The sequence below is a fragment of the Natator depressus genome, chromosome 23 (assembly GCF_965152275.1).
Source record: "Natator depressus isolate rNatDep1 chromosome 23, rNatDep2.hap1, whole genome shotgun sequence".
Lineage (NCBI taxonomy): Eukaryota > Metazoa > Chordata > Testudines > Cheloniidae > Natator > Natator depressus.
This window is the reverse complement of record NC_134256.1, coordinates 20,762,299-20,789,511: the sequence shown is the minus strand read 5'-3', so window position 1 is coordinate 20,789,511 and position 27,213 is coordinate 20,762,299. Positions and strand designations below refer to the sequence as shown.

General features: G+C 66.2%; 2 protein-coding genes and 1 pseudogene across 2 annotated transcripts; all 3 read right to left on the bottom strand.

The window, feature by feature from the left end:
* Positions 1-4,182: 4,182 nt before the first annotated feature.
* LOC141976440 (apoptosis regulator BAX-like) lies at positions 4,183-6,165 on the bottom strand (annotated as a pseudogene).
* Positions 6,166-10,260: 4,095 nt separating this feature from the next.
* Positions 10,261-13,222, bottom strand: LOC141976718 (apoptosis regulator BAX-like). Its single transcript, XM_074937846.1, has 5 exons — positions 13,177-13,222; positions 12,734-12,900; positions 12,111-12,246; positions 11,736-11,840; positions 10,261-10,510 (listed from the first exon to the last, which is right to left on the bottom strand). The coding sequence occupies exons 3-5, from the start codon at positions 12,243-12,245 to the stop codon at positions 10,409-10,411; spliced, it is 342 nt and encodes a 113-aa protein (XP_074793947.1). The 5' UTR covers position 12,246; positions 12,734-12,900; positions 13,177-13,222; the 3' UTR covers positions 10,261-10,408.
* Positions 13,223-16,588: 3,366 nt separating this feature from the next.
* Positions 16,589-26,911, bottom strand: SLC6A16 (solute carrier family 6 member 16). The gene is made up of 12 exons (XM_074937786.1): positions 26,828-26,911; positions 24,790-25,174; positions 24,460-24,617; positions 24,114-24,240; positions 23,696-23,871; positions 23,034-23,144; positions 22,373-22,614; positions 22,061-22,265; positions 19,668-19,869; positions 18,392-18,551; positions 17,854-18,037; positions 16,589-17,163 (listed from the first exon to the last, which is right to left on the bottom strand). The coding sequence occupies exons 2-12, from the start codon at positions 24,950-24,952 to the stop codon at positions 16,678-16,680; spliced, it is 2,214 nt and encodes a 737-aa protein (XP_074793887.1). The 5' UTR covers positions 24,953-25,174; positions 26,828-26,911; the 3' UTR covers positions 16,589-16,677.
* Positions 26,912-27,213: the final 302 nt, after the last annotated feature.

The following is a 27,213-nucleotide window of genomic DNA, read 5'->3' as shown; positions in this document are numbered from 1 at the left end:
AGCCCCACCCCAGAGCCTGCACCCCCAGCCCAGAGCTCTGACCCCCTCCCGCACCCCAACCCCCTGCCCCACCCCGGTGAAAGTTAGTGAAGGTGGGGGGAGAGCGAGCCACCCGGGGGGGGGGGGGGATGGAGGGAGGGGGGTGTGGCCTCAGAGAAGGGGCGGGGCCAGGGTGTTCAGTTTTGCGCCATTAGAAAGTTGGCTCAAAGTCCAGGGTCACAGGGTCTTATTCAGCAGCTGAGCCGTGACTCAGCACCAGGAGGGCTGTAAATGGGGGGCAAGGGGGGTCATTGGGGCGACATGTCAAGTCGGTCATCAAGGAAATAGAATAATATCACCATGGGGCCCGCTGGAAAACCAGCCCCAGCCAGATCTGCCTGTAACCCGCCTCAGTTTCTTTATCCCAGATTGTTTGTCTCCCTCTAGGAACAGGGGGGTCCCACTTTGACCCTTTGCCCGGCCTGGGGGAGACTGAAAATCCTGCCCCTGCCGGGGCTGCTCCATTCTCATGGGGATACAAGGGTTAGATCCGGGGTTTTCAAACTGTGGGTCGGGACTGTCCCCGGGCGCTGCCCTGGATCTGCTCCCCTCGCAGCCAGGCAGGACTCTGGGGAGTCTCCTCTCCCGGAGCAGCCTGTCTGCAGGACACACAGCTCCCCCGGCTCCACCTTCCTGGGGCTGACCCCCGAGCCTCCAGCCTCCCCTGCCCCTCCATGCGCTTCCCCCAGCGAGTCCGCCCAGGCGGGGTCCTGGGGGGGCCAGAGGGTCGTGCCCCCCGACTCCGCAGTCAGACGTGACTCTCAGCCAGCCAGTAAAACAGAAGGTTTATTAGGCGACAGGAACATGGTCTAACACAGAGCTTGTAGGTGCAGAGAACAGGACCCCTCAGCTGGGTCCATTTTGGGGGGCAGTGAGCCAGACAACCCCGTCTGCCCTTCACTCCATGTCCCCAGCCAGCCCCAAACTGACTCCCCCTCCAGCCCCTCCTCCTCTGGGCTTTGTCCCTTTCCCGGGCCAGGAGGTCACCGGATTCCTTTGTTCTCCAGCCCTTTAGCTCTCACCTGGCAGGGGGGAAGGGCCCAGGCCATCAGTTGCCAGGAAACAGGGTGTCGGCCATTCTCTGTGTCCAGCCCCCTGCACACACCTGCCCTCTAGGGCTCTGCAATGATCATACACCCTTACCCCACTGCCTAGAGACTTAAGAACTGCCATGGGGAAACTGAGGCACCCCAACAATATTCAGAGGAAACATTAAGAACAGTCCTGCTTCGTCACAGGGACCCACAACTGAGTCGTGGCATGTCAGGCGCTGGGTCGCTCTGGTCAGCTCCAGGACCGGGCCGTTAAATTCCCGTCGGTGGGGCTGCCCAGCTGAGACAGGCTGGTCCCGATCTGTCCTGGCACCGTGCTGCGCCCCGGAAGTGCCCAGCAGCGGGGCCGGCTCCTAGGCAGGGGAGCCACGGGGCTCCGCGCGCTGCCCCTGGCCCAAGTGCCAGCTCCTCACTCCCATTGGCCGGTTCCTGGCCAATGGGAGCTGGGGGGGGCGCGGTGTCTGTGGGCGAGAGCCACGCAGAGCTGGCTGCTTCCGGGGTGCAGCGCAGTGCCAGGACAGGTGGGAAGCCACCCCCTGCCCCAGCCCTGAGCCCCCCAAACACAGCCCCCTCCTGCAGCCCAAACCCCTCATCCCTGGCCCCACCCCAGAGCCTGCACCCCCAGCCCAGAGCCCTGACCCCCTCCCGCACCCCAACCCCCTGCCCCAGCCCTGAGCCCCCCCAAACTCAGAGCCCCCTCCTGCACCCCAAACCCCTCATCCCCAGCCCCACCCCAGAGCCTGCACCCCCAGCCCAGAGCCCTGACCCCCCCCGCACCCCAACCCCCTGCCCCAGCCCTGAGCCCCCCCAAACTCAGAGCCCCCTCCTGCACCCCAAACCCCTCATCCCCAGCCCCACTCCAGAGCCTGTACCCCCAGCCCAGAGCCCTGACCCCCTCCCGCACCCCAACCCCCTGCCCAGCCCTGAGCCCCCTCCTGTACCCCAACCCCCTCATCCCCAGCTCCACTGGGTCGTGGGCATCGACAATCTTCTTCAATGGGGTCGCCAGAAAAAGAGTTTGAAAAGCACTGGGTCAGCGTAACCGGGGAGCGAGGACCCTCCTTTGCCCGCAGTACACCTGCCCGGGCACCTTGGCTACTGAACCAAGTCTCCTGGGCGTTTCGATCGAGGCCGGCGCTGGTGCAGAGACGCAGGAAGAGCCCGCAGCCGAACGCCCGCCGCGGAGACGTCCTTCGGGCAGGCTCCCGGCCGGGATGCGACCGGCTCGCCTGGGCACTTGCAGGGGCTGGGCAGGGCCTCGGCCGTAGCTCAAAACGCTCCTCGCTTGGAAATCCGTGGGCCAGAGAACCAGTGACGCACTGGAGCCGTCGCTGGGGCCGCTCACCGCCTCGCCCCCGGGCCCAAACCAAGCCCCCAGCCCCTGCGCGTGGAAAGGCACCGGCCAGGCTGGCGTCCGAGGTCACAGGGCCCCCGCGCCTGCCCCGAGGTACCGGCAGCCGCCTGGCCCTGATGTAAATCGGTCTCCGGTGTCACCCGGGTCCAGCAGGGCCGTCCAGGCCGTGCGGAGGAGAGTCGCCCTCGGGAGGGTGTATCCCGCCATCCACCCCTCCGCAGCTGACTGACCCCTCCATACACCCCTCGCCCCGAAATTCGCAGAGCTCAGCATGCAGGTGCCGGGGGGGGGGATCCTGGCAGCGGGGAAGGGGGCAGTGTGGGGAGCAGAGGCTGGGGGGGAAGGAGCAGCCTAGGAGAGATCATGGTGCTGGGAGGGCAGCAGGGGGGAATTGGGGTGTGGGGAGCAGCAGGGGGGTGTGTGTGTTTTTCTTCACTGACCTTTCACAAAGTCACTAAAGCCTTGGATGTTTCCCCACTCGTTTATTTCTTTGCGGGGCCGTCAGACAATTACAAAACTCCGCCATGCTCCATCGCAGTTTTAGTCCCGCGGTTCAACGAGAACGGGCCCCACGGAGGCGGGCGAGCGATGGTTTGCCCGGTTTCCGGCGTCGCTTTCGGCCCCGCCGCAGGACACCCCGCGCCCCGGCCTCCCCTCCGGTTATTCTGTCTGATTACAGACATTGGCCCTGGAGCAAACACAAGAGACAGCGCGAGTGCAATCGCCAGGCCGGAGCAGGCGGGCAGGACCCCCGCCTAGGGCCTCTGCACTGAAAGATCTTGCAAGGCCGGGTACAAGGGCACCACGCGAACGCCGGCTCTCCCGTTTGGGGGACACTTGGAAATAATCAGGGCCCACCAAATTCACCGTCCGTTCTGGTCCAGCTCACGGCCAGAGGGGTTCAGAATTGGCCTGACCCAAAAGAGGATTGTGGGGGGGGGGGGGTCTCAAACCTGCTGTGGGGGGGGTCATGGAATTGTCCCCCTCACTTCTGCGCTGCCTTCGGAGCTGGGGCTCCAGCAGCACAGGGAAGATCAAATTTCATGGGGAAGGGCTTATTTCACGGGCCGTGACAAGTTTTTCACGCCGTGAAATAGGGAGGGCCCTGTAAATAAGCAGCAGCTTTCTCGCCCCTAGACTTAAACAAACCTGTCTGTCCGGCGACGGGCCAAACAGGGAGCAGGACCGAGTGGATTTGCATTGCTCAGTTCTGGAGGGCAGGGATGTAACACAAAGAAAATTCTACCTTTGTACGTTGCACTTTCCCGCTCGCACGGCAGCCCCGTGCGAGGGGAGCTGAAAGAAAGCCTGGCTTTTCCCCCGTGTAAATCTTTGTCCCCGGGACTCACCCCGGGCAGTGATGCCCGGGGCACTTCGGATCCTGCGTTGCGTCGGGATCTCCGTGCCAGGGGCCCGGCTCCGGGCGAACGGCGGTGTTAAGACCACGGATCGGCGGGACTGGGTTGTTTTTTTTTTTAAATCGAGTTAATTTGTTTCGAGTTCATCGCGATTCGTGGGCAGCCCTGGTTATTTGTTCTTTTTCATTTGTGATTTTATTTTGGGGGCGGGGGGGGGGAATGTTCACACATCATCCCCCCAGGCTGTCTTCACTTCTGCAGACCTAGGGGCTGTGGGTAATCCCGCCCCCGCCCATCCTCTGGGGTCTCTGCTGCGGGGGGAGGGGCGGCATCTCTGTCCCAGCTGCTGATGCCGTCCCAGGTTGGGGGGCTGTGCCCCCTAGGAGGAGGAGGTGAGGTAGCTGAAGATGGAGTCCTGCCAAACAGAGGGGGGAGTTAGTGGCAGACATATGCGACCCTCCCCACCCAGAGACGCCCCCGCCAGCACCCACATGAGGGGGAAGCAAGGGAGGGGGGCAGATGGGGGAAGGACTGCGCCTGTGGGTGGTGGAAGGGGGTCCCTGGAGGGGAGGAGGGGTCCCAGGAATGGGGGAGGGGTCTCCGCACTCACCCAGCCCCCTGGTGGCTGGATCCAGGGGACAACTCGCTCCCGCAGGAAGTTTAGGGCCCAGTCGATCAGGGACCGGAGACAGTCGGACCCGCCCAGAGCCTGGGGGAGAGATTGCGGGGGGGGTAAGCGGCCAGGCTGGGATCCCAGCCCCCAATCTGGGGGGAGAACCCAGGAGTCCCGGCTCCCAGCCCCCTCCCTTGCTCTAACCACTAGACCCCCCTCCCCTCCCCGGGCCAGGGAGAGAACCCAGGAGTCCTGGCTCCCAGCCCCCGCCACACCCCGGCTCTAACCACGAGACCCCCATTCCCCTTCCGGGGTAGAACGCAGGAGTCCTGGCTCCCAGCCCCCCCGCTTCAACCACTAGACCCCACTCCCCCCCCCCGAGCCAGGAGAGAACACAGGCGTCCGGGCTCAGGCCCCCCCCATTACCTGGGCAATGACCCTGTAGGTGAAGTAGAAGAAGACAACGACTCTGCCCCAGTTGATGCCGTCAGCGAACACCTGCTCCGAGACGGCGGCCAGCGCCGGCAGGGGGGGCTGCCCCGCCATGCACTGCACCAGGCTGCAGGGAAAGGGGGCATCAGCGAGGGGCTGTGGGTCGGGAGTGAGGGGCACTGGCAAGGTTGGGGGGGGATCAGGAGTGAGGGGCAGCGGCAGGGCCGGGGAGGGCTGCGGGTTGGGAGTGAGGGGCACCATCTGGACTTGGGGGGGGGGCCGCCTGCAGGTCGGGGTCTCCTCACCTGTCAATCTCGGGGTTCTGGCTCATGCTCCCCCATATCCGGTGCAGAGTCTCACGCAGGGACGTGACCCGGGGCCCATCGGGGGTGTCCTGGCCCCCCAGCTCCTCCACCGTGACCGACCGGGCGGGGTGGGGCCCGGGGCCTTGCTGCTGGAGCTGGGACAGGACGAACCTGGAAGGGAACCAGCCAGGGCGGGTTACGGGGCCGGGGGGGGGCGGGGGGGAGCCTGTCGAGGGGAGGGGCTCAGGGGATGGGATCTGGGAAGCACTGGGGGGAAGGTGGGGTGTAGGTGAGAGGCTCCAGGAGGAGGGGGTGCTGGTGGGGGAGGGGACGCAGGTGGGCACGGGAGGGGGCACAAAGGGGGCACTGGTGGGGAAGGGGCCTGAGGAGGGTGGGGGCCCAGGGGGAAAGTCGGGGTGCAGGTGAGAGGGTCTCAGGGACTCTCCCTGGGTAGAGGTTGCAGGACTGGGGCTGTAGTGTCTGGGGTAGGGGTGGGAGGCAGAAGAAAGGGGCGGGGAGGGGCACGCGGGAGAGGAGGGGTCGGAGCTCCAGGGACCCCCGTTTTCGGGCGGGGGGTCCCCCACTTACCCCCGGAGCAGGGACGCCCCGATGCGCTGGATGCAGGAAATGCTCTCCGCACCTCAAAAGGAGAGAAAATTTATTGGGTTCCCTGCAGGGAACCCAGGCGTCCGGGCTCCCAGGGGAGAACCCAGGAATCCTGGCACCCAGCCCCCCTGCTCTAACCACTAGACCACCACCCCCCAGCCAGGGAGAGAACCCAGGAGTCCTGACGCCCAGCCCCTCCCCCACAGTTTTCGGACTTCCCGGCCGTGAATCGAAAGTGAAAGCTGAGTCGACGCCCCCCCCCCCGCCGCTCCTACCAGTGGGGATGGGCGAGCAGCCCCAGGAGCAACCGGCAGCCCCCGGCCTGGTGCGTCTCCATCCCGCTGAGGCCCCGGGACCCCGCCCCGCCTCGCCTGGCGCCGCAGGGCAGGATCCGCATTCCGCCCATTTACACGTGTCCTGCCCCGGGCCAGGAGCCAGGACTCCTGGGTTCTCTGCCCTGCTCGCAGAGGGGAGTGGGGGTTAGTGGTTAGAGCAGGAGAGGCTGGGAGCCAGGACTCCTGGGTTCTCTCCCCAGTTCCAGGAGGGGAGGGGGAGTTAGGGGCAGGGGACAGCCTGGGCTGTGAGGGGCATTTTTGTCCCGAGCAACAGACGAGAAAACCGAGCAGCCGAAGTCCCGTGTTTCCGGCGTCCCGGCCGTGGATTCGTTTTCCACCAGCCCCTGGCATGGCTGGGGGTTGGAGGCGGACGCGGGGCCCGGAACAGCACGGCCAGGCCCCGGCGGTGGTACACGGGGGCCGGGGCCAGTCCAGCCAAGAGCCAGGATTGGCGCCAAGTGGGCTCGTGCAAACCGCGGGCATCGTGCAGTTGTGAACGTGTCCTCGTGCTCTCAGGCCCGGCTACCCCAGGGTGCGAATCTCCATCAGCCCGGTCCACTAGCAGCGCGGCTGGGCCCCCTGTGGATTGCGCCGGCTGATTTGGGAAGTGAAGTGAAACTCGAATCCAAGGATGTGTTCACACCAGGCCCGGGAAACAAGTCTGGGCCCAGAAACCAATAAACCCAAACTGGGGAGTCCCAGGTTAGGCCCGACTGGTGAACAGAGCAGGGAGAGGACGGGGCTATTCCACACACGGGCGGGGGGTCCTAGGCCTCTGGGGTGCCAGGTTTGGGGGGCTGTCTGCACGTGCCAGTATTTCCTCCACATGAAACGCTCCTAGGAGCTGAGAGGAACCGAATTATTTGCTTATCAGTGGCAGGAACAAACCCGGCTCCACAGAGCCCGGCGGGCAAACACGGCGTTGTACGGGGCAGGGGTGAATCGCGCGTGCGAATCATGCGTCGGTGAATCGCACGTGCAAATCGTGCATCGCCCTTGTGAAACGGGCTACAATCAGAAATATGGCATTTGAAAGTTTAACTGGAGGGGGCTCCTCGCCGGGGTGCCATTGGGCCTACGGCCGGCCCGGTCTAGGGACTAGAGCAGGGGGCGCTGCGAGCCAGGACTCCTGGGTTCTCTTCTGGCTCTGGGAGGGGGGCTGAGTGATAGGGGCCCAATCCGGGTGGGGCTGACTGGCACTAGTGTAAGGCAGTAGCTAGGGTGTTAACCCTTTCTTTGGCCTCAGCTCCCCCATCCCCCACGCTGTGGGGCCGGGCTCCAGCTGTGAGCCAGCCCCTAGGGGCCTGCGGAACTACCTGCCACCTGCTCGCCCAGCGGCCGATGAGCCACCTCCAGCCCTCGGGTGGGGAACTTCCCCTGTCCCCTCGCGGCCTGGAAGGGGGCTCCCTGCCCCACCCGCTGGAGCAGCAGGAGCCAGGATGCCGGGTTGATGGGCCCCGAGCGTGACCCAGGGCAAGGGGGCCTGTGGGACCGGGAATAGCAACGGTGGGAGGTTCTGGCCCATGTCCTGTCCCCCCCCCCGCCAGCTGGGGGCACTGCTAGGGGGAAGCTCGCAGCACCTGTCTGGGTCCCCCCCCCACACGTAAGACCCGACCAGCTTCTGTCCTTACCGTTTATTTTATTTTACACACAACTCCCCCCCCCCGCCCAGTATCAAAACAGCCACGGTAGAAAAAATTACAAAGGAAGAATCTTAAATACAGAGACCCCAGTCGGGGGTGAGATAGGGATGGGGGGGGAGTCACACAGATGGGGGGGACAGACAAATGGGTGCGGGGGGTGATGATCACTGAGTAGAAATACAAAAGAGATATAAAAAAAACCAGAGTCCAGAGGCACTGGCAGCCGAGGCCCCCATACGGGTGGGAGGGGGGATCTCTGCCCACTACGGACCCCTCCCTCTGGCTGACCCCCCCCCCGGTTCTGACCCAGGGGGCGCAGCCACTAGCCGGGGTGGGGGGACACCCCAGAGACAGTACGTGGACACAGGATACTAGGCAGAAAGTCAGTGCGTGGGGGGGGGCAGCGAGGGGGCCCCCCAGCGGGGGAGGGGATGAGGTACGCTGGGGGGGAGGGGCACAGAACAGGGATTGGAATGAGAAGAGGTTAAAATTATGTTTCCCCTAAATTAATTACATCATCAGTCCCTTCCTAATAGCCCCGCCCCACCCGTGACATCACACCCAACCCCCAAATTCATTACATCACCACCTGTGACATCACACCCCAAATCCATTACATCATCAGTCCCTTCCTAATAGCCCCGCCCCTGGGACATCACACCCAACCCCCAAATTCATTACATCACCATTCCTGCCCTATTAGCACCGCCCATCCATGACATCACATACTCTCTGACTCCACCCCCCAATCATTTCAAGTACTGCCCCCCCACCCCATTCATCGGCGCATGCGTCTGCCCCAACCCCCCCCAATGCTCCTGGCTCAGCCCCCCAGGTTCAAAGGGCCGAGAGATCCCAGCCTGGTGGGTGGGTGCTGGGGGGCGGGTGCTGGGGGCAGCTCCAGACGTGCTAAGAGCCCCCAGCAGCATTGGGAGCGGGATCCTGCCAGCTACTCCCCTCTCATCCACCACACCCCAAACCAGCCTTTCGGGGGGGGGGGGCTAACCCAGGAACCGTTGTTCTGCCCCCCCTCCCCCCACATCACAGCTGGGAGCAGCATCCCCCCCACCCCTGCAAAGTTCCTGGCAACCCCCAACCCCCCCCAAGCTGGTGGCTGCAGAGGGACATTCAGGGCAAATCAGGGAGCCGCCTGCTGTCCCCCCCCCCAAGAGTTTATTAGTGGGCTGAAGAGGGGGCACGGCTGCTAGGGAAGGGGTCGGCCCCCATACAGGCCCCCCAATACCTGAGAACACACATTGCTTTACAAACAGAATTAAGTTAGTTACAGTACAAAGTGTGTGTGGGGTGGGGGGAGAGAAGAAATAGCGGTGGGGGGGGTGGAAGATGGGCCAGTCCCTTCCCCCACTACAGTACTGTTGTGAGTGCTCTGTACAAGGATTCTCCTGCTAGGGGGGCATCCCAAAAACCAGCCCCCCAGCAGGGTTTTGAGGGGGGCCCTAAGGCCGCACTGGAGTGAGGGGGCAACCGGATTTTACGCCTGGGGAAGGTGCTGTGGACAGCACTGGGGGGCAGGAGGACAGAGGCACCTGGCGCTGGGGTACCCTGGACAGAGGTGCCCTCGTAGGGGGGCCCTGCCAGGCTGGGAGGGGGGCTGGGATGGGAAATCCCCACAGAGGTGCTGGGAGGCGGGGGGGTTATGAGCAAATGAAATCGGCAGGGGGCTGCACCCGCCCACCCGGGGCACTGACAGCAGAGGGGGAATGTGGAAGCGGGGGGGGCCCCCCAACAGGTGTTTCAGGGAAGGAAACCGAGTCCCTCAGGTCATGGGCAGCCAGGCCTGAGCCTGCCCGACTCAGCTCAGCCCCCGGCACCGGAACCGGCTCCAGCCCCTGAGATCTCGGCCCCAGGTCAGCCCCAACCCCTGGAACCGGCCCCAGTCCTGCCCCCAGCACCAGAACCAGCTCCAGCCCCTGAGATCTCGGCCCCAGTTCAGCCCGATGCTGGAACTGGCTCCAGCCCCTGAGATCTCGGCCCCAGTTCAGCCCCAGCTCAGCCCCCGTCGCCGGAACCGGCTCCAGCCCCTGAGATCTCAGCCCCAGCCCAGCCCCCAGTGCCAGAACCGGCTCCAGCTCCTGAGATCTTGGCCCCAGTTCAGCCCCTGATGCTGGAACCGGCTCCAGCCCCTGAGATCTTGGCCCCAGTTCAGCCCCAGCCCAGCCCCTGGCGCCAGCTCCAGCCTCCGGCGCCAGAACCGGCTCCAGCCCCCGGGAGATCTCGGCCCGAGTTCAGCCCCCGAAGCCGGGAACCGGCTCCAGCCCCCGGGAGATCTCGGCCCGAGTTCAGTTCCCGGAACCGGCTCCAGCCCCCAAGATCTTAGCCCAGGATTCCACCGCGGGCAGCCAGCCTGTCAGGGACTTAAACGCTGACCAGCCCCGGGTGGGGCTCAAGGCCTCTCAAGTCTCTGCCCCAGATGCAGGAGGGCATCCTGCCACACCGAGCGGCCGTGTCCCCCGACGACTCTGTCCCGATCCGGGAGGCGCGGGCCGGGCCAGGCCGTCACAGCGCAGGGTCCCGAGAGGTTTGTTCCGAGTTGTATACAAGGCACCAGGAATCGGGGAGGGAACAAGGCTGGACGAGGGGAGCCGGCCCCCCGGGAGCCCAGCGCAGTCCGGCCGGACATGGGGTGCTGCAGAGCGCACCCCTCCCCGCCCTACGACATCTTCCAGATCGTGAGGGAGGCGGTGAGAACGCCGGCAGCGAAGATGGTGATGGTCTGCCAGGTGGGCGTGCCGAAGTAGGAGAGGAGGCCGTCCTGGGTGGGGGGGAGAGCAAATGGCACCACTGAACCGTTATGGGAATGAGGCTGACATGCGGCTGGCTCTGGGGAGGGGGCAGCGCCACACAACGGTTTGGGGGTCGCTGGGAGGCAGCAGCGTCTAGAGTGTTTGGAACTGGGCTGGGAGCCAGGACTCCTGGGTTCTCTCCCCAGTTCTGGGAGGAGAGTGGGGTCTAATGGGGTGGGAGGGAGTGGGGGGATCTGGCAGCCAGGACTCCTGGGTTCTCTGACCAGCTCTCAGGGGAGTGTGGTCTAGTGGTTAGCGGGGGTGCTGGGAGCCAGGACTCTAGGCTGTCTCTGGGCACGTTGGCTCTGTGTTCATATGTTCATATCCTGGCTGGGTTTGTTCCTGGGGGGTAGGGGGGGAGGACGCCCACAGGGCAGTTTACACCCACCCCCGTCAGCCCAGCATGAGTCAATTCTCCAGTGAGCCCTTCTCCTCGGACAGCGAGGGGCCAACGGTCACCCCGGCCACCAGCCAAACACCTCGGGGCCCTGTGAGCTCAGACTCCAGCTTGGCTAGTGACTTTCCACATGCAGGACCTGCGTTTGGGCTAGTCCCTTCCCAGCCCGTGGCCGAGGACATAAAACCCCCCGGCCACGGCTCCAGTGCGTCACTGATTTTCTGGCCCGTGGATTTCCAAGCACAAGGAGCATTTTGAGCTACGGCCCGAGGCCCTGCCCAGCTCCTGTAAGTCCCCAGAGAGACGCCGCGAGCCGGTCGCATCCCTGCGGGAAACCTCGCATCCCTGCCGGGAACCTGCCCGAAGGGTTGTGGTTCCCAAACCCCAGTTAGAACTGGAGGACGGGCAGGCAGAGTGGGGTTCGGGGAAAGGCCGGGACACGGGCTGAGCTGTGGGGGGAAGCGTCTGATGCCTTGGGACGGGGAGAACCTGACGCAGGGTGAATTAGGCGCTCAGCCACCCCTCGCTAGATCAGCCCAGTGCAGGTGGATGGGAGCCACGGGGTGCGGCTGGTTTCTGGTTAACCAGCCCGGTGCCGCCGAACTGGTTTCGTTACCGGTTTGGTGAATCTAACTGTGGAATAACCCACCGGCTTTGGAGGTCGCACGGCCCTACCAGGCACTCGGTCACACGGACGACTGAGGCACCTTCGCTAGCTATGCAAATGAGGACAGTGCCTCATTTGCATGCAGCCTGGTAGGCAAGGGGGGAAGGAGGGCAGCTCTGGCTGGACTCACCCATCCTCCCTGGGCCTGGATCCAGGCCAGCACATGCTCCCGGAGGTACTCCAACGTCCAGCCCACGATGGTCCGCACCAGCTCCGGGACCTTGGTGCACAGAGCCTGGGAGGAGAGGGGGGCAGCAGGTGAACCAGTGGGAGGGGTCAGCAGCAGCGGGGAAGGGGGGCGCATATCTGAGAGGGGAGGGGCAGCCGGGGGCTGTCTGGTGGCGAGGGGTCTCACAGCCAGGGGGAGAGGGTAGCGGAAGGGCTGTAGGGGGTGGGAGGGACCTCACAGCCGGGGGAGGGGTAGCAGAGGGTCACGGGGGGGGGGGGGGGCAGGGGTTTCACAGCTTGGGGGGTAGGAAAGGGAGGGGTCTCCCAGCCGCCCCACCTTGAGCACCAGCTTGCAGGCGAAGTAGAAGAGCGCCACGACCCGGCCCCAGTTGAAGGTCCCGTCGGAGAACATCTCGGCGGCCACCCGGAAGAAGACGTCCTTGGGGGCGTGGGTCCCCACCCGGTCAATCATACTGCAGGGGACAGAGAATTAGAGCCATGCCGAAGGGGGGTGTTACCCCTCCACGGGCTGGGGGAACAGACCCCGCCGACTGCCGGGGGACAATCCTGCCGCCCCAGAGGAAGAGGGGCCGAAAAGGTGAGAACACCTGCCTCAGTTTCCCTACTTGGAGAAGGGTTAACATGGAAGAGGGGGCAGCTGGAGTCAGGGAGGGTTGAGACTTGTCTGGGGGTGGATGGAGTGGGGAGGAGGGAAGTAGCAGGGACCCAAAGGAGCTGGGGCAGGCAGCTGGGCGAGGCTGGAGGCTGCCCAGGGCAGAGACACGGACCCAGGAGTCCGGAGGGGGACCTAGGAGAGACCCGGAGGGGAGGGGAGGGGAGGGGGGCTCTGTGGGGCTGGCACAAGGCAGAGGGGGCTGCCAGAGGCCGTAGAGCCCCGTGGAATCAGATGGGGCAGGCCCCCCAGGGCAGGGGGTGAGATGGGGGGGGAGTCACCCCCACCTCTGCAGCTCGGTGTTGCTGTCGAGCTCGTCCCCGATGCGCCGCAGGCACTCGCTGAGCCGCTTGGTGTTCTCATCGCAGGGGGGGGGCTCCAGCCCCCCAGCTCTGCCCGGCTCAGCTCCACAGCCTGGGAGTCCCCGCAGCGCTGGACCCGGTCCCGGATGAACCTGCCGCGGGGGGACGGGGTCAGCGGGGGTGCCCGACGCCAAGACGCAGCCCCCAAACCCCCCAACACGGCCCCCTCCCTGAACCCCCAGCCCCCCAACACGGCCCTGTCCCACTCCCCAAACCCCCAGCCCCCCAAATGGCCCCGTCCCCCCCCAACACAGCCCCATCCCCCTCCCCAAACCCCCAGCCCCCCTACACAGCCCAGTCCCCCTGCTGACACAGCCCATACCTGAACCCCCAGCCCCCCAACATGGCCCCGACACGGCCCTGCTCACCCCTGCAGCAGCACCGCTCCCGTCTGTAGGATTTGATCCGATGTGGCCCCTGCACAGGGACAGACCCGAGCCCGGAGCCCCCGGTCACAGGGGGGCCGAGGGGACCCAGGCGTCCGGGCTCTGAGCCCCCCCCCTCTCCCTCCCTCCCTCCCGCCCGCCCCAGGCCTCACCAGGGAGAGGACCCAGGCGTCCGGGCTCCGAGCCCCCCGCCCCAGCCCTCACCGGGGAGTGGACCCAGGCGCCCGGGCTCCGAGCCCCCCCCGCCCTCACCGGGGAGAGGACCCAGGAGTCCGAGCTCCGAGCCCCCCCCGCCCTCACCGGGGAGAGGACCCAGGCGTCCGGGTTCCGAGCCCCCTCCCCCCGCCCCAGCCCTCACCGGGGAGTGGACCCAGGCGTCCAGGCTCCGAGCCCCCCCCGGCCCCAGCCCTCACCGGGGAGTGGACCCAGGCGTCCGGGCTCCGAGCCCCCCCCGGCCCCAGCCCTCACCGGGGAGTGGACCCAGGCGTCCGGGCTCCGAGCCCCCCCCCGGCCCCAGCCCTCACCGGGGAGTGGACCCAGGCGTCCGGGCTCCGAGCCCCCTCCCCCGACCCGCGAGGGGACCCAGGAGTCCGAGCCCCGCCCCCCGCTCACCACCGCCCCCCCGGCCGCTCTCGCTCTCGCTCTCCCCGCCCGGAGCCGCCGCCATCGCCGCCCCCACGTGACCGCAGCCCGCCGGGCTCACGTGACCCGCGCGGGCGGGAGGGGGAGGAGCCGGGGGAGGTTCACGTGAAGCGACGGGCGGGGCGGTGACGTGCCCTCTGCGTCACGCGGGCGGAAGGGAACCGGCGGGGGCACGTGACGGAGAAGCAGGAAGTGACGTCACACACAGGGGGCATTAAAGGGACCGCGAGACAAGGCGGCCTGTGACCCCTGACCCCACGTGACCTCTCACCATGCCCCACGTTGCCCCTGACCCCAGTGACCTCTAAGCCCTGGACCCACCCCTCCTGTGACCCCTGAGCCTGTCCTGACCCCACCATGACCCCCACCCCACATGACCTCTGACCCAGCCCTGACCTGCTGACCCCTTCATGACTCTCCCTGTGACCCGCTCCCTTTTATGCCCCCCCAGCCCAGGCACGTCCCTGCCAGGGGCACCGAGACCCGCCCGGCTCAGGGCCCCGCTGGGAGCACCGGGGCCAACACCCCGGGACGGCGCTGGGAGGGGGGAGTGTTACTAGTTTACTGTCTCTGCTAACACGGGGCGTGCCTCAGTTTCCCTGGGGGGCTGCACCGACACGAGCTGGGGATGGGAATTACGGGGGTGACTTCGCTGAGGGACGATACTTGGCGGCCAGCGCAAAGGGGGGCGGTTTCCCTGCGTAACCTGAGCCCAGGAGAGGGCTGGGGCTAGGTGACATTGGGAAGACAACGGGAAGGGGTTTCCCTTTGGGGCTGGCTGGGGACACCCAGAACCTGGGTCTGGGCTCCCCACCCCCAAAGAGGGACCCGGCTGAGGGGTCCTGGACTCTGTACCTACAAGCTCTGTTTTGGGCTGTGCTCCTGTTGGCTAATGAACCTTCTGTGTTACTGTCCGGCTGAGAGTCACAGTGAATCGCAGGAAGTGGGGGGTGTAGGGCCTTGTCTCCCCCACACTCCATGACAGGTTCCAGGCCACGCCGTGAACACAGGGGACGAGACCCGCCCAGCTCAGGGCCATCCTGGGGGCACTGCGGACGGGAGCCTCAGCCACACACCCATGGGCCGCAAGAGGCAGTCGTCGGCCCCAGGCCATTGCCCTGCTCGCGTGATTGAGCGGAGCCCCTGTGGAGCGAAGGCAGTGGCGGGTGCACAGTGGGTGCCACACACGTGCCATGGCATAGCGCTAGGGAGCAGCCATCACCCCAGCTCCATGTAACCCTGGGGCACCGGGCAGGGCCGCTGCACCCACATCTCCTCCCACAACCTAGTCAGGGCTCCGCGCTTGGCTCTACCGCCGTCACCCGCAGCTGCCTGGGGTGCGCTCTGGTCTCTCCCCACGGGCTCGCAATCACCACCCTGCTTGGCGTGAGCAAAACACCTTTATTCTTCAGGTAAGAATAGCACCATGAAAACAATACAGTCAATAACACACCCTCCCACGCCCTCCGCCCCTGGAACTCCAGCCCATCCCTGGCACCTGCGGGCCAGCAAGAGCTCCCAAAGAGTGGGCAAGAGATTTCCAGATTCTCCCCCCTTCACCCCTCAAACTGCTCAGTAGCCCAGCGAGATCACCCTGCTCTGAGAAATTTACAATCTAAACAGCTCAAGGAAGCACAACCCCCATTTTACAGATGGGGAAAACTGAGGCCCAGCTAGGCAGGGGAGCCGGCGGCCAGGCCAAGAACTGAACTGGAGTACGGAGGCCTTGCCCAGCCCCCTCCCGGCATGGACAGTTGTGGCTGTCGGGTGAGTCTGTCAGGGTCCGTCAGACAGAATCTTCTCGTTCCAGGACCAGTGGGTCAGATGGAGAGAGGGGCTGAGCCCTGGAGGCACCTTGGGGCAGGGGCAGGAGGGGAATGGAGCCATGGATAGATGGGGATTGGATGACGTGAGGGATGGACGGGGAATGGCTATATGACAATGGATTAACTCTGTGGGGCTCAGCCCCTCTCTGTTCTTCGCCGTGGAGTCTATGGGATGACCCCTCCCCCATTAGCTCGAGGGGGAATAAGACCTGCCCCACTGGCCTGCCAAAACACACCAGGACCAGCAGCATCGTGGCAACTTTCCCTTTAAAAAGAGGCCCTAGGTGTCCGACTGCCGCCCCTGCAAGTTCAGACCAGTGCAATGCGGGAGACAGAGACAGCAGGGCCAGCCAGCCCCACAGACCCGGCTTCCCCATGTCACTGTTGCTACCATTAGTGTAGACAACAGCTGCCCTCTGCCCAACACAGCAGCTGGATCCACACGGGGCTTTCCCCCTTCATATTGTTGCAACAACTGGTGTAGATAGCAGCGGGGGGCAGCGCTGGGGGGCCTTGGGCTGTGGCTGTCAATGGCCTGGACCCCAACAACGAAATCTGGCCCCATATCTTGGCAACAGACGCCCCCCTGTACCCCAGAGGCTTAGGCACTTGTGTGGAGCCCAGCTAGGCCAGGCTTGGCAAGCGTGGGGGGCTGGTGGGCTCCAGACCCGACAGGAATGGGGTTAGTTAGCACCACGTTTCTAAGAAGGCCCCAAAGACGGGGACAGAGGATGGGACACGTGCCCCAGGGCGGGTGGCATTAGGAGGAAGACAACATGGCCGCCCCTGGGAACAACATGGCCACCCCGAGTGTAAAGAAGAGAGAAGGGGGTGAGGGGACCCTGCACAGCAGGTTGGTCTCCCCTCCCTCCCCCCTCCATTGGAGGGCGGGGCGGGGGAGAAATCCTCCTCAGCCCACCCATGGGTCTGCCAATCGGGGGTTGCTTTGTTCTTCCTTCCCCTTATTGGTCTTTTGGCTCCAGGCAGCAAGCGATCAGCGATTCCCCTCCACCAATCAGAGAAGGCGCCTTCTTGTGACCCACCAATGGGAGTCCTTCGCTCTCTCCCAGCTCCCCCAATCGGGCCTAGCGCCCGCCCTGGGCAGGGGGGCGCACACCATGGAGAGCCAGCCCCACTCATGGGGAGGGGTCACAGACGCTCCCCTCCAATGACCTCTGACCTTTGCCCTCCACCCCCTTATCTCCCCCCCCATTACTTTGGCCCCCCCGTAGGGGGCCCTGGCCTCTTCTCCCCGCCCGGGGGGCTCCTGGGTGCGGACGGGCAGGTACCCGTTGGCCGAGCGCTCGGGGTCAGCCGGGCTCTCCGCCTCCTCCAGCTCCAGCTCCCCTCGGGGGGGCGCCCCCTCCTGGCGGCGCCGCGCCTGCCCCTCCCACGCCAGCTGCCGGAGGTAGAGCGCGGGGATGGGCAGGGTGGCCACGACGATGAGCAAGATCAGCATGGCCAGCGCCCAGGGCGGGTACGGCACCCGCGTCTCCTCCGCCTGCGAGACAGGCCGAGGGTCAAAGCTGCCAGGGCCTGTGTGCCCATCTGCCCCGGCGTCCCGGCTCCCCGACCCACGGGCCCCTCTGCCCCGCCTCCCCGCCCAGACGCTACCCACGGGCCCCTCTGCCCCGCCTCCCCACCCTGACCCGACCCAAGGCTCCCCGCATGCAAACCTGACCCACGGGCCCATCTGCCCCCGGCGTCCCGGCTCCCCGACCCACGGGCCCCTCTGCCCCGCCTCCCCGCCCTGACCCGACCCAAGGCTCCCCGCACGCAAACCTGACCCACGGGCCCATCGGCCCCGGCGTCCCGCCTCCCCAACCCACGGGCCCCTCTGCCCCGCCCAGACGCGACCCATGGCTCCCCGCACCCAAACCCGACCCACGGGCCCATCTGCCCCGGCTCCCCGCCCAGATCCGACCCACGGGCCCCTCTGCCCCGGCGTCCCACCTCCCCGCCCAGACCCGACCCATGGCTCCCTGCACCCAGACCCGACCCACAAGCCCCTCCTCCCCCCCCAGACCCGACCCACGGGCCCCTCCGCCCCGGCTCCCCACCCAGACCTGACCCACAAGCCCTCCACCCCGCCCAGACCCGACCCACGGGCCCTTCCGCCCCGGCGCCCCGCCCAGACCCGACCCACGGCCTTCCGCCCCGGCGCCCCGTCTCCGCGGCCGGGGGGTCACACCTGCGCCCGGTCCCAGGCCTGGTAGGTTGGGGGGCTGCGGCAGATCTGCCCCAGGCTGGCCAGCAGCAGCCCCAGCATGGCCAGCAGGCTGCTGTAACGCCACATGCAGCCGTAGACCCGCCAGGGCCGCCAGCCCCGGCCCCAGGGCTTCCAGCCCAGCATGATCTCCACCTCCCCCAGGAACCTGCAGGGGGACAGAGGTCAGCCACGGGGGAAGGGGGCCAGGCCTGGGGCTCCCAGCCCCCCCACAGAGCCAGGCCATGGGGGGGAAGGGCAGAGGTCCGGGGGGGGAGGGGTTCAGGGGTTGGGCCCAGGGGGAACCGGGGGTCAAGGGGAGAAGGGCTCCAGGGGCGGGGCCTGGGAGGGGGCACCTGTGCACCCCATAGAGCCAGGCCCCAGTGGGGAGGGAGGGACCCTTGAGGGGGAAGGGCAGGGGGCCCTGGGAGGTGGGAGGGGCAGGGGGTGGGTACCTGTCCACCCTGTAGGCCTGGAGGGGAGGGAAAAGACCCCGGGGGCGCGGGGCAGGAGGGGCTGGTACCTGTCTGCCCCGTAGACCCAGGCCACGGACACGGCCTCGCAGGCCACGACGGCCACCAGGGGCAGGGTGGCCGAGTAGTCGTCGAACATGGAGACGAAGTAGCTGCCCGAGCGCTGCACGAACATCAGCCCCAGCAGGAACCCGCTGGTGCAACACAGCACTGGGGAGGGGGGAAGAGAGAGAGAGAGCCTGGGACCCCCACGTCCCCCACAACACAGCACGGGGGGGGAGAGAGAGAGCGCGCGCCTGGGACCCCCACGTCCCCCCACAACACAGCACGGGGGAGAGAGAGCGAGCGAGCGCCTGGGACCCCCACGTCCCCCCACAACACAGCACGGGGGGGGGGAAGAGAGAGAGCGCCTGGGACCCCCACATCCCCCACAACACAGCACGGGGGGGAGAGAGAGAGCGCCTGGGACCCCCACATCCCCCCACAACACAGCACAGGGGGGGAAGAGAGAGAGCGCCTGGGACCCCACAACACAGCACGGGGGGGGAGAGAGAGCGAGCCTGGGACCCCCACGTCCCCCCACAACACAGCACGGGGTGGGGAGAGAGAGCGAGCCTGGGACCCCCACATCCCCCAACAACACAGCATGGGGGGGGGGAGAGAGTGAGAGCCTGGGACCCCCACAACACAGCACTGGTGGGGAGGGAGAGAGAGAACACCTGGGACCCCATGTCTCCCCACGGCACAGCACTGGGTTGGGGGGAGAGCCTGGGACCCTCGCGTACCCCGCACAGTACTGGGGGGCAGAGTAGGGTTCCCAACTTTCTAATAGCACAAAACTGAACACTTTGGCCCCGCCCCTGCCCCTTCCCCAAGGCCCCGCCCCTGCTCACTCCATCTCCCCCACCCTTTCACCAGGCTGGAGCCCAGGGTTTGGAGTGTGGGAGGGGGCATGGGATCCAGCTGGGGGTGTGGGCTCTGAGCTGGGGCAGGGGGTTGGGGTGTGGGGAGGCTCTGGAGTGGGGCCAGAGATGAGGGGTTTGGGATGAAGGAGGGGGCTCCCAGGAAGCGGACGCCAGGTCCCTGCAGCCCCCGGGAGCTGTGGAGCCGGCGTTGGGGGCAGCTTCCGGACTTTTAATGGCCCGGTCGGCAGTGAAAACTGGGGCAACCCTAGGGCAAGACAGCCTGGGACCCCCCACATTCCCCCTGCCGCACTGGGGGGCAGAGCCTGGCACCCCAGAAATCTTCCCCCATTCATGTGCAAATCCCCCCACATGCAGAGTCATGCACATACCCCCCGCTCCCCCCCCCCGGGCCCCGCCCTACCGGTGAAGAGGGCGGCACGGCGCTGCAGGGCGGGGTAGCGGTCCAGCAGGGGGGTGAGGATGCCCTGCATGTTCCCCAGCATGGTGCTCAGCCCCAGGTTCAGCAGCATGAGGAAGAAGAGGACGGACCAGAACGGGGAGGCCGGGAACAGGGTCATGGCCTCCGTGAAGGTGATGAAGGCCAGGCCGGTGCCCTCCACGCCCTGTGGGGGAGAGATGGAGACCGGGTTAGGCACTGGGTACACGGGGACCCCTCGCCGGCGCTGGGATGTGGGTCCTCTGGGGTGAGACGCTGGAGTTGGGTGTATGGGCCCCCCCTGGATCGGGGTACAGGGCCCCTCACCCGGTGCAGGGATGCAGCCCCCCTCGGGTGGGGCATGGGTATCTAGAATCGTAGGGCTGTTCTCATGTCCCCTCTCGGTCTTCTCTTCTCCAGACTAAACAAACCCCCAGTTTTTCAATCTTCCCCCAGAGCGCGTGTTTTCTAGACCTTGAATCATTTTTCTCGCTCTTCTCTGGACCTTCTCCAATTTGGACCCCTCTCTCCTGAACCGTGGTGCCCAGAACTGGACCCGATACTCAGCAAAGACCAGATCAGCGCGGAGCAGAGCGGACAATTCACTTCTCGCGTCTGGCTTACAACGCTCCTGCTGCTACAGCCCAGAACGAGGTTCGCTTTTCTGCAGCAGCGTGGCACGGTTGACTCATATTCAGCTTGTGATCCACTCTGACCCCAGATCCCTTTCCGCAGGACCCTTCCTAGGCCGTCGCTGCTGTTTTCTATGCATGCAACTGATTTTTCCTTCCGAAGCAGAGAACTTTGCATTTGTCCTGATTGAATTTCATCCGATTTACTTCCGACCATTTCTCCAGTTTGTCCGGATCATTTTGAAGTTTAATCCTATTCCCCAAAGCTCTTGCAACCCCTCCCAGCTCGGTATCATCCACAAACTTTACAGTGTCCTCTCTGTGCCATTATCTAAATCCTTGCTGAAGATATTGAACAGAACCGGACCCAGAACTGATCCCTGCGGGACCCCGCTCATGATGCCCTTCCCGCATGACTGGGAACCACAGATAACTACGCTCTGGGAACAGGTTTCCAACCAGTTTTGCACCCACCTTATAGTAGCTCCATCTAGGTTGCATTTCCCTGGTTTGTTTATGAGAAGGTCACGCAAGACAGTATCAAAACTTCACTAAAGTCAAGATACAGCAGGTCAGCCGCTTCCCCCGGCCACGAGGCTTGTTACCCTGTCCAGAAAGCTTTCAGGTTGATTTGACACGATTTGTTTTTGACAAATCCATGCTGACTGTCACTTATCACCTTATTATCTTCTAGATGTTTGCAAATTGATTGCTTAATTATTTGCTCCATTATCTTTCCGGGTACAGAAGTTAAACTGAAGGGTCTGTAATTCCCCGGGTTGTCCTTATTCCCCTTTGTATAGACGGGCACTAGATTTGCCCTTTTCCAGTCTTCTGGAATCTCTCCCGTCTTCCAGGGCTTTTCAGAGATAATCGCTAATGGCTCCGATATCTCCTCAGTCAGCTCCTGGAGTATTCCAGGACGCATTTCATCAGGCCCTGGTGATTTGAAGACATCTAACTTGTCTAAGTCATTTTTGACTTGTTCTTTCCCTATTTTAGACACTGATCCTACCTCATTCTCACTGGCATTGACTATGTTAGACGTCCGATCACCACCAACCTTCTTGGTGAAAACCTAAACCAAGAAGTCATTAAGCACCTCTGCCATTTCCACGTTTTCGGTTATTGTCTTTCCCCCCTCATCGAGTAACGGGCCTACCCTGTCCTTGGGCTTCTTCTAAGGCATGTGTAGAAAGTTTTCTTGTTTCCTTTTACGTCCCTAGCTAGTTTGATCTCGCTTTGTGCCTTGGCCTTTCAAATTTGGTCCCTACATACTTGTGTTATTTGTTTATATTCACCCTTTGTAATTTGACCGATTTTCCACTTTTTGTAGGACTCTACTGAGTTTTAGATCATTGACAATCTCCTGGTTAAGCCAGGGTGGTCTCGGGCCAGACTTCCATCTTTTCCGACACAGGGGATAGTTTCCTCTTGTGCCCTTAATAACGTCTCCTTGAAAAACGGCCGACTGTCATCAAATTGTTTTTCCCCTTAGACTTGCTTCCCAGGGGATTTTACCTACCAACTCCCTGAGTTTGCTACAGTCTGCTTTCTTGAAATTCATTGTCTTTATTGTGCTGTTCTCCGTGGTTGGGTGTGGGTACATGGGGCCCCCCTCCAGGTGGGGAGCAGGGTACACAGGGCCACCCCTCCTGGGTCGGGGTGCAGGTTACACAGCCTCCCCCGCCCCGCCCCGGGGTCAGGGCACAGGGTACACGGGGACCCTCCCCCGTCCCTGGGCACCTTGTTCATCTCGTCCTCCAGCCGGCAGTCGGTAATGCCGTGTCCCTGAAGCGCAGTGCCCAGCTCGGGGGGCAGCCTGTGGTACCAGTCGCTGTACTTTGGCGGGGACAGCGCCGCCGGGTCCATGGTGGGCGGGCCCAGGGTGGGCGGGCCCAGGGTGGGCAGGGCCCCGGTCCCCAGCAGCTGGGCCAGCATCTCCATGTTCCTGGGGGGCGGACGGAGGGGAGAGGCCGCGTCAGCACGTGCCGGGCGCGGGGGACAGGCATGGGAGAGGGCAGACAGGCGCGGGGGGAGCAGGGGGTAGCGGCTCACCTTGCCACGCAGGCCCTGGCGACGGCGGTGGCCCGGAAGCCCAGCACGGCGAAGACGACCAGGGTGGCCAGCAGCGAGGTGAGGAAGTTGATGCCGGCCACCAGCAGCCCGTCAGCGTGGCAGTTGTTGTACCGGGCATTGTAGCTGGAGTAGGCGATGACGCTCCCGAAGCCCAGCCCCAGCGAGAAGAAGACCTGGGTGGCTGCCTGGCGCCAGACCTGCATGTCGCCCCAGACTGCCAGCTGCGGGCAGCCGGGCGTGAGCCAGGGGCCGGGCACCTGCAGCCCCGGCGGGGGGTCCCGGCGCTCCAGCCCCGGGGAGAGTAGGGGGACCCGATCCGGTTGGGGGGGGCTCGTGCCAGGGATTCCAGTCGGGCGGGAACTTATCCGGCCCAGGGAGGCTGGGGCGCATGCCGGGGGATCCGGCCGGGGATGGGGAGCCTGGCGCTCATGCCAGGGGTGCCCGATTTGGCCGGGGGGGCCGCGCTGGTGCTCATGCCAGGGGGAGCCAGCCGGTGATGAGGGGCCTGGCGCTCATGCCGGGGGATCCAGCCGGGGATGGGGGGGGGGCTGGAACTGAGGCTGGGGGTCCGGCCGGGGGGGGGGGCCGGCGCTCGTGCCGGGGGATCCGGCCAGGGAGGGGGGGCTGGCCCTGTGCTCACCTGGGGGGTGAACATGATGCGGACGCCGTCGGCCGCCCCGTCCAGCAGCAGCCCCCGCACCAGGAAGCAGAGCAGCACCAGGTAGGGGAAGAGGGAGCTGAAATACAGCACCTGGGGGGAGGGGGGCAGTGAGGGGGGGCTCTCACTCTGCGCCCCAACAGCCCCCCCAGTTCACCCCATCCCAAATCTTCCCACACCAGGGGGGGGGGGGGGGAGTGTTATGGGTTAGTCCCCCACAAGCCTCCCCAGCATCTGGGCCTGACCCCCTGCCCACCCCAGACAGACAGGGGAGTAATGAGGAGGATGGCAGCGGGGTTGGGGGGAGGGATCAGTGGGGCGTGATGGAAGGAGGGGCAGTGGGAGGGCAACAGGGGGTCAGGGGAAGGAGGCCCAGGGGGCAGTTGGGGTCACAATGGGACGGGGGGGCAGCGGGCTGGAGGGCAATAGGGGAGCAGTGGGGGGCGGGCAATGAGCCGGGGGGGCAGGGGGCAGTGTGGGGCCAGGGGGGCAGTGGGGGTGGCAGTGAGCCGGGGGGGGGAGGGCAGTGTGGGGCCAAGGGGGCAGTGGGGGTGGCAGGGAGCCGGGGGGGGGGGCAGTGTGGGGCCAAGGGGGCAGTGGGGGTGGCAGTGAGCCGGGGGGGCACCGGGGGGGGAAGAGCTCACCTTGCCGGAGGACTTGATGCCCCGGATGAGGGCGCCGCAGACCAGGGCCCAGGCAGCCAGCAGGCAGCCGGCCAGCGCCGGACTCACCCCCCCGCTGGCGCTGATCGACCCGCTCACGTCCAGCGCCTTCCGGTACCAGAAGTAGGTGGTGGGGGAGCTCTGGGCACATTCAGGTTCTGCCAACACAGAGCCCGGCCGGGTCAGAACCGGGCAGCCCCCCCACCCCGCCCCCACCAGCCCGGCCGGGTCAGAACCGGGCAGCGTTGAACCTCCCTCCTTCAGCCCAGCCTCCCCCTCACCACAGCCCAGCCGGGTCAGAACTGGGCAGCGCCCCCCCACTCCATCTGTAGCAGCGCTGGGGCCCAGAGGGAGGGTGGCGCCCCCCAGTGGCAGGCGGGGGCCGGGCTGTAGCACCCACCTGGCTGGCTGTGGTTGGCGCCGAGGGGGCAGCTGGCCCAGGGCAGGGTGGAGCGGAAGGAGTTAACGAGGTAGAAGAGGCTCCAGGCGATGATCACGTTGTAATAGAGAGAAACGAACCCGCAGACCTGGCACAGAGACAGGGGTGAGCCTGGCTGGGGACCCCTTGCCCAGCACTGGGATGGGCCTGGGCACACAGGGACCCCTTCCCTGGGGCTGGGACACTCTCTCCCCCCCAGAGTGGGGCAGGGACATGGGGACCCGTTTCCCAGTACCGGGCCAGGCCCCCCAGCAGGAATTTTCCCGTCGGTGCTGCGAGCTTCCCCGCAGCAGTACCCTGCACTCACCACGCAGCTGGCGAAACCGATGCCGACCAGGCGGGGGCTGAAGTGCTGCCAGACCCCGATGCTGCCCTGGCGGATGCTCTGCCCGGCCGCCAGCTCCAGGAAGAAGAGGGGGATCCCCACCACCAGGAGGATCAGGAGGTAGAGGAGAATGAAGGCTCCTGTGGGGTGGGGGGAGGTTACAGGTCTGGAGCCGCCCACAGAAACCCCAACCCCCCCCCCAGAGAGACACTCCTGGAGACCCCAGACCTCCACCCCCATCAACCTTTTCCTGCCCCCCATTCCCCAGCCCCGCCCCCCACCATTGAGACCCCCTCCGGGCCCCCCACTCACCTCCGCCGTTCTGGTGGCATAGGTAGGGGAAGCGCCAGACATTGCCAAGGCCCACGGAGAAGCCGACCTGCGCCAGGATGTATTCGGCCTTGTTGCTCCAGGCCGGGCGGGCGGGGGGCTCCTCGGGGCTCGTCCCCTCCTCCTCCGGCTTCACCTTCTCCATGGCAGGCGGGCAGGGGCCGGGGCCAGGCACGCTGGCACGGGAACAGCCCACGCCTGAACACTCGCTCGCACACTCGGTCACCCGCTCCCACCGGCCCCGGGAACCACCCACCTGCGCACACTTACAAACACAGCCCCCCTGCACACACGTGTGCTGCTCACGCAAACTCCCCCCCTCCCCCCGTCACATTCACTCACCGGCCCCCAGAGCCCGAATGAAACCCTGCGAGAAACAAAACCAACGGAGCGATTAGGACGGATGGGGCTCTTCAGGCAGGGGGAGCTGGGACGCGGCTGACTCTGGGGTGAGGCACGGGGGCTGGGCACACGGGGACCCCTTGCCCGGTGCTGGGACACGGCCCCTCTGGAGTGGGGCACAGGGGGACCCCTCGCCCGGTGCTGGGACGCAGCAGAATAATTAGGGTGAAACGCACAACATTACAGGGAAGTTAAACTAGTTAATGGGTATCGCTGCAGCCCCCCCAAGCCAGGGACAGAACCCAGGAGTCCGGGTTCCCACAATCAATTTCAACAGAACTAGTCACCCCCTGAGAAAAGGGGGGGCGCGGGGTTGTACCCAGGTGCTCCAGCTCCCGGGGACACCCCCCACTAGGAGCCCCCCCCAACGGCCCCAGCCCCCGGGACCCCCTCCCGCTAGGAGCCCCCCAACAGCCCCAGCCCTCAGGGACCCTCCCTGCTAGGAGCCCCCCCAACGGCCCCAGCCCCTGGGACCCCTCCCCGCTAGGAGCCCCCCCAATAGCCCCAGCCCTCAGGGACCCTCCCCGCTAGGAGCCCCCCACCAACGGCCCCAGCCCCCGGGACCCCCTCCCGGCTAGGAGCCCCCCCAATGGCCCCAGCCCTCAGGGACCCTCCCCGCTAGGAGCCCCCCACCAACGGCCCCAGCCCCCGGGACCCCCTCCCGCTAGGAGCCCCCCCAACAGCCCCAGCCCTCGGGGACCCTCTCCGCTAGGAGCCCCCTCAACAGCCCCAGCCCCCCTGCTAGGAGCCCCCTCAACAGCCCCAGCCCCCCTGCTAGGAGCCCCCTCAACAGCCCCAGCCCCCGGGACCCCCTCCCCACTAGGAGCCCCCCCAACAGCCCCAGCCCCCCCGCTAGGAGCCCCCTCAACAGCCCCAGCCCCCGGGACCGCCTCCTGCTAGGAGCCCCCCAAAGACCCCAGCCCCCCCAACGGCCCCAGCCCCCGGGACCCTCCCCGCTAGGAGCCCCCCCAACGGCCCCAGCCCCCGGGACCGCCTCCTGCTAGGAGCCCCCCAACGGCCCCAGCCCCCCAATGGCCCCAGCCCCCGGGACCCCCTCCCGCTAGGAGCCCCCCCAACGGCCCCAGCCCCCGGGACCCCCTCCCGCTAGGAGCCCCCCCAACGGCCCCAGCCCCTGGGACCCCCTCCCCGCTAGGAGCCCCCCCAACGGCCCCAGCCCCTGGGACCCCCTCCCCGCTAGGAGCCCCCCCAACGGCCCCAGCCCCCGGGACCCTCCCCGCTAGGAGCCCCCTCAACGGCCCCAGCCCCTGGGACCCCTCCCCGCTAGGAGCCCCCCCAATGGCCCCAGCCCCTGGGACCCCTCCCCGCTAGGAGCCCCCCCAATGGCCCCAGCCCCTGGGACCCTCCCTGCTAGGAGCCCCCCCAACGGCCCCAGCCCCCGGGACCCCCTCCCGCTAGGAGCCCCCCAAAGACCCCAGCCCCCCCAACGGCCCCAGCCCCCGGGACCCTCCCCGCTAGGAGCCCCCCCAATGGCCCCAGCCCCCGGGACCCCCTCCCGCTAGGAGCCCCCCAAAGACCCCAGCCCCCCCAACGGCCCCAGCCCCCGGGGACCCCCCCGCTAGGAGCCCCCCCCACGGCCCCAGCCCAGGCGGGGTCCCACCTGCCGCCGGGCGGGGGGCGCGGGGCCAGCGTGGCTCGGAGGCGCCTTGCATCAGCCGGGGGCGGGACAGCGTCTCCCCGCCCCCGCGCGGCGTCTCCCCCTCGGCCCCCCCGCCCGTTCTAGGCGTCACCTGGCGGGGCGGGGTTCAAGGGCGATGGGGGCCCGGCGGGGGGGGGGGGGGTCAGGAGCCGGGGGCGGGGCCCGGCGGGGGGGCGGGGCTGACGCGCGGTTGGGGGCGGGGCTAGGGGGCCGGCTGCTGGAGCCGCGGGCCACGGGGTCTCCCAGCGCCCCCCTCAGGGCTCCCCTCCCACCGCCCCCCCTGCCCCGCCCGTCTCCCCACCATACGGCGACGCGGATCCATCATAAGCGGATCCGGCGGGGGGGCC

Excerpts from the sequence above, each read along its gene's own strand:
- LOC141976718 (XM_074937846.1), bottom strand. The coding sequence starts at position 12,245 with ATGATTGACCGGGTGGGGACCCACGCCCCCAAGGACGTCTTCTTCCGG. Across the intron at positions 11,841-12,110 it reads CCTGCAAGCTGGTGCTCAAG|GCTCTGTGCACCAAGGTCCC; the intron begins GTGGGGCGGCTG and ends CTCTCCTCCCAG. Across the intron at positions 10,511-11,735 it reads TCCAGGCCCAGGGAGGATGG|GACGGCCTCCTCTCCTACTT; the intron begins GTGAGTCCAGCC and ends CCCCCCACCCAG.
- SLC6A16 (XM_074937786.1), bottom strand. The coding sequence starts at position 24,952 with ATGGAGAAGGTGAAGCCGGAGGAGGAGGGGACGAGCCCCGAGGAGCCC. Across the intron at positions 24,618-24,789 it reads ATGCCACCAGAACGGCGGAG|GAGCCTTCATTCTCCTCTAC; the intron begins GTGAGTGGGGGG and ends CCCACCCCACAG. Across the intron at positions 18,038-18,391 it reads TGGGTCTACGGGGCAGACAG|GTTCCTGGGGGAGGTGGAGA; the intron begins GTACCAGCCCCT and ends GTCCCCCTGCAG.